Here is a 6000-nt window from a genome sequence, read left to right on the forward strand (position 1 = left end):
GCCCCAAAACCAGGGAGAGGACAGGAAGCACGACTACAGATGGGCCAGTGGGGAGTAAGCAATGGAGGAGCTGACTAACTGCCAGGAGTATGGGTGAAACCGGGGAAGAGTCACTGGCTGGACACCTATGTGTGGGATGAGTTCCTCTGTAAACATGGCATTGTAGCTCGTGCCTCTAAGAGCAGAATAAGAAATGTCACAGAAGTTTTACTTCTCTAAAAAGTGACCAGTCCTGTCCCTTACTTTTCAAATTGAAGTGTTTCAGACATCTCCAGTATTCATGCAGCCTCAGTCAATACATTTACCACCAAGAAAACTGGACAATGAAATATGTTTGCTCTTTCTGCAGGTGGTTACCCTTATCCCCCATTTTACAGTTTGTTGTTTGGTTTGGGATCTCCCCCCTTCCTTCTTTTTCTGCAGCATAACTGTGTTGCTCTTTCCCAAATCCTTGCCCTCTGCCTGGTCCATTTTAAGCCCGTGAGAACTGAAGGTTACTGGGGAAAGCCCTCCACTTCATCATGTGTGTGAAATTTCAGCCCTTGGAAACAGTCAGTACAAGCAAATCCCTTGCAAAGTAAAATGGCTGTGACAAACAGGGAAGATGTTCTTCCTTGGACCTCGGCAGGAAGCACATGGAGTGAACAGACATTAGATGCAACTCCTGCAAATGGCAAGTAGAGAAGCAGCTCAACTTCAGTTATATTAAAAATGTGTCTGTCTCAGCTATGAGAACACACGGTCACATCACAGCAACTTTTCTTTCCTTCTTCAAGGAGCAAAACCTGACAGCCAATTGGTAAAAGGCAATTAGTCAAAGTACTTGTTAATTATATTATAGCTCTTCTATTTCATTGGCTTCCGGACTCTGTATCATTTTGTATCCAGCTTTAACCTTCTAAGGGATTGGTATCTTTCCAAGACTGTCCTCAACCGGCTGTCCTTTTGTCTGGGGAAACTACTACTCTCGAAGGAAGTCACGTCTGCCCAGACAATAATGGTGATGATTGCGTGCCAAGCTCGCAACCACGGCTGGAAAATTACACCAAAGTGCTGCAGGAACATGTGGGAGGAGTTTCACCAGGCATATGCTGCATTTTGTCCACTCAGCAGTGACTCGGGATGTCTTCCAGGGTTACATCGCCTTCTCTGATAAAACCCATCAGAGCCTCTGCCCTTATGAGTATTTTCATGGTAACAACCAATGGCCTCTTCAAGTCCCTGTCCTTGATGGCACCGTGGTGACAGATGGTTTGGAAGGAGAATGAATCAGCACCACCTCTCCCTGGGGTTCCTCATCCCCTGCCCTCCCACACATGTTCCCAATGACACTTATCGCCCTGAGCATGAGGCAAGAGGTCTGCACTTTGCTCTCCAAGGCACCTAGCAGATGCCCTACTGTAACGATTGCCTCAAACTTCTGAAGAATGTTTTAAATTATTCTGTGCAAGCTGCTGCATTTTCCCCTCAACCCCTGACTTTGTCTGGAGCTACATCCAGTGTCAAGCGTGGTTAGCCTCTTGAACAACCTGCTTCCAACCAGACAGCTTCCTGCGTCATCTCAGGGACGCACTTCCTCTGGATTGCTTCATCTCTCTCTAGTCTCTTGTCCCAGAGATTCATTTATGAAGCATCCAAACACAATGAATAACAACTCCAACATCAGCTAACACCCTAAACAACCCAAGTAACATCCAGCTAAGTTATGTGTAGAAAGCTAGGTATTTTCAAGAAAACGCAAGCTGATCACAGGGATTTGGAATAATTTTATTATTTTTTCTAAATCATAGGATAACTAAATCTCCCTAAAATCTCAGCACACGCTTTCTAATACATTCTGTATCGCTTCCATCTTACTCAATTGCTTAGTTATCACAGCTACTAAACATGCAACCACAAAAGGGTAGACGTTTTGCACACCAAACTTGCTATGCATAAGTATTTCTGGAAGCCACTTGAAAAATGGGGAGGAAGGAAAGAACAGAGAGAGTCACTATTTCTCCATTTTCCTATTCCACCTGAAACTTTCCTTTTATAGATCCTTGGAACAACCCTTAGAATTCTTCCTGGCCAGCTTATTATGCCTTAGTCCCACAATTTTTCACTTAACACAGCCCTGCTTAGAAATACGATGCTCATAGCAAAACACACAACAGAGAAAGAACAAAGGACATGGTAAGGCTAATATCCCTCCCCACTCTCACATCGCTTTATCTCTCTGTCATGCACACATGTAGAAGTGTACTGGTTCCAGCAGGGATGGGGTTAATTCTCCCAAGGAACCGTCAGGGGCCACAGGTATTCCATCCCATGTGAGCCATGCCCAGGTTGGAGGGGGGAGCTAGCCGGGGGGGGGGAGGGGGGTAGGAAGTCGCGGCTGGGAGCCGGCCGCGGTGGTCCGGGTCCGGTCTGTGAGCGGCGGCACTGTAATCGCGTTCGTCTATTCCTTTACCGGTGTTATTGTTTCCTCTTCCCTTTGCTGTTCTGTTAAACTGCCTTTATCTCAACCCACGAGTTTTGCCTTTTTCTTCCCATTTTGCCTACGGCTGTGGGAGTTGAGCGAGCGGCAGCGTGGTTCTTTGTTGCCGGATGAGGCCAAACCACGACAAGAAGTCATTCCTCAGTTTCAAGCTGTGAATCGGGAACCCATTTTGAGCACCTGCTTATACACACGCAAAAACCATCCTCCGTGTAAAAGCTCCAGATCAAGTATTCATTTTGAGCACAAGCTCGAGCAGGGCTCTTTAAGAGGAACGCTTTCTTGAATCGGACTTAAAAGCTTAAAGCCAAAGGAAACTAGAAAACCAGGTACTGGTCTAAATTCCTCCTTTCACCAAAGCAGTTAAAGCCTCTCAAAAGATGTGGAGGAAATAGATGAGCTGGAATTAAGCATACATGCTGAAGGCTACAATGTGGCCCCGAATGAGACCAACGCAGAAAAACCCAGAGGAACCCATGAAATTGAGAGCAGCAGCTGTAACAACACCTTGTACATACACCCTGCTGAGCCCTGTCACAACGCCTTTCGCTGCCACCTCAGCTTCCAGCACACCCTTGGCAGGCTGAACTCACACAAACAATCTCAATCCTCCTCTGGTTTCCTACTTTCCATCGAGACTTCACTGAGCATCAGCAGGATCCAAGATCTGTATCTGGTCAGTGCCTGCACCTCACTTGCACTCCATCTTATTTGCATTTCCTCACCAAACGGACAGAGAAGAGGAAGGGGTGAAAGAATAGTTCAAAGACTTTCTAAGAAAACTGCACGACTTAATTGAAGACCTTTTAAATGCATCATATTAACCCCAGTGACTGCTACTGTTTTTTCAGCCCTCACACTCTAGTTCTTGGGTATTCAAGGACTTCTCTAGGGGAAAGAAAGAAATATTGAGCAAATGAAAACAAATCATTATTTGCTTGGCAGATTACTGGACATAAACGGTCTTTAAAGTTGTTACACTCAAGTAAACATAGTTTATATCAATATCATCTGTACATTTCCGTCATTAGGCTGAGAGGGAACAGGATGGCCCATTTTCAAGGAAGCAATTTTTAAAAAAGGAAACCATTAACTTCATATTTAGTCAAGGTACAAAGGAACAGGGAAGTAAAAGAGTAATTTTCCCAGTACTTCCCCTGTCCTTAAGTTGCATACTTTTTCATCTGCCTCATGCAGAAATTAACAGCTAGAAAGCAATGGACCTTAGGAAAAATGAAATGACAGCTAATACAGAAATCCATATAAAGAAAAGCAAAGATGGGGTTGGGACACAGAAATATTTTTTTCACAATACTTTCTTTTATACAGCTTTTCTGTCTTTTTCAAGAGGGTGAATATTTTTAAACGTGACTTTTGAGTTTTTCTTTTGCTATAGCACTCCCCACTGTTTTGGCTAGCACAAATGATTACTGCCAAATGAGAAAGCATTCTTAAGGGAGCTGAGTGGAAGTGGTCCTGAACACAAGACCCTTGACCGAGACACCATGTGCTCCATACATGTCTCTTTATAATTAAGTACAGCACAGATGCCAAGTCAGTTCTTAGGGTAAGGACTGGAACAACTGTATTTGGCCAGAAAATGACACAAAGTTCATCCCAAATGATGGGACATCAATTAAATGTTCATTAGACTTAAAAATCAGCCCAGATCACATCTGGCTTTATATGCATTACAGGACAGGGTTTTTTCGTGTGTGCATGTGGTTTTCTTTTTCTTTGTTTTGGTGTGCTTTGTTTTGTTTTTAAATAGCACAGTTCCTAAGTTTTCATGATAAATTCTATCACACGTTGTTCAAATAGCGAAACAACATCAACACACACCAATACAGCTGCCAAAACTGATCTTGAGAAGCTTTTGGTTGCAATTATCAGATTATGTTATAATCATAAACTGCTTCTATTTATTTAAGAATTACAGAAAGAAGGTTCTGGCTGTGAAACGCAGTGCTAGGCTACATCAGCTGTCTACATGGTAAGAGAAAGGAAGAGCAATAGGCTCCCTGCATGTAAACTCAGTCCGTCCCTCCAAAGACCTACAAAAAAGGGATGTGTATTGAGAGAAACCTATCTACTCTAAGTCAGTTTGTTCAGTTTACTTAACTGACTTGGAAAGAAGAAACACTTTCCAAATCATTAGGAACCAGACTGATTCACATATTTAAGTAACGGAAGAACCAGCTTGGGAGCCAAGTTTTAGTGTTATCATTTCTGCAGTCTGACAATTTCATCTATCCACTTTAATGTGCTGGGGTCCTACTTGTGCAGAGTTGTACTGTCTGTGCACCACAGCACTGAGCAACAGCACTACGCTATGCTCAGCAACATGCTAAGGTAGGTACAGAAATTCCAGTTTGGGGCTGTCTCATTTTGGTTCACTAGGAATGAAGGTTGAGGTCACGCCATTTACCCACCAAGAGTTTGAAGCTGGTCTGGAAGGAGGAGGGAACCACATCAACAAAAAGTTAAAGGCATCTTCAGAGGGGAACTCTAGGCTCTGCAGAAAAAAAGCTGTTAATATTTTTTCTTCTCCTTTCCCAAGTTAAATTCTTCCTCTCAAACTGGCTAGGTTGCCTTGTAGGCTCAATTCCATGTAACTACATAGAAAGTCTTTGATAAGAAACGAGTCTCCAGTGTGGTTTATTCTTGCACAAAAGGCTGCAGTCTGTAGATAAAATGTATAACTATTCACAACCAAACCTTAAGCACACCTTTATACGCAGAGATACTCATTTTTGCGAGAGATTAATTTAAGAATTTAAGCTAGTAACTTTCCCTTCAGCTGGTTCCATAGTAAGCTACAAAACTGCCCAATGGAAACAGTGGTATGCTAAGAAAGTCTACAATGTAAAGCTTCCCCTTCCCCTCCCCCCCCCCCAAATGAAACTTGCTGAATGTTATACTAAAAATAAGGCTTTTTTCCATAGGTAACTTATGGAAAAAAATACTCTAACATCTGTTACAGCTAGATGGCACATCTTTACAGCATTATTAGTGTCATCCATGTTCTCTTACTAGCTTTCTTACTTGCTATTTCTTGATTACATTGCACCATCTAACTTATGAACACAGGGTTTTCCCAACAGGGAAGAATTTCTCCCAGCTCCTTCACAGATCACATAATTTTTATTCTGATAGCTTGATGACATCAAAAATTCCTTATACCTAAAAGAACAAAAGCAATACAGGTATCTGTCAGTGTATGCTTTTAACTGAAAAGGCTGGGAGTACTGGTGCCATTTTTATTACAAATAAATAGAGAAGTGCAAGGGACAGCTTTGTGATGCTTAATTCACTAAATGACCAAAAGTCTTTTTGCAAAGGTGAAACAACTGAGTAACTAAATTTTTCCAAGTTAGCCAATTTAGGAAGTTTTTTTTGGTCTATTATTTTTAATGCCTCAGTGTATGAGTCAACTGCCTTTCACACAGAACACAATGGGAAAAATCCCCCATGTCCCTGAATACCACATCTCATTATTACAGATTAGACTTTCTCAAAGA

The 6000-nt window shown here is 42.4% G+C and overlaps 1 protein-coding gene across 1 annotated transcript in view; it reads right to left on the reverse strand.

Annotated features, from left to right (window-relative positions):
- The window catches only part of AFF1 (ALF transcription elongation factor 1), a 94006-nt gene extending 88956 nt beyond the window's left edge, over nt 1-5050 (reverse strand). Inside the window, exon 1 of the mRNA XM_082481998.1 lies at nt 4912-5050. Within this exon, the coding sequence (XP_082338124.1) occupies nt 4912-4952 (41 nt within the window). The 5' untranslated portion in view covers nt 4953-5050. The remainder of the gene's footprint in view (nt 1-4911) is intronic.
- Between the last annotated feature and the right edge of the window lie 950 nt (nt 5051-6000).

This window comes from Vanellus vanellus (genome assembly GCF_965231255.1).
Source record: "Vanellus vanellus genome assembly, chromosome: 4".
Taxonomy (NCBI): domain Eukaryota; kingdom Metazoa; phylum Chordata; class Aves; order Charadriiformes; family Charadriidae; genus Vanellus; species Vanellus vanellus.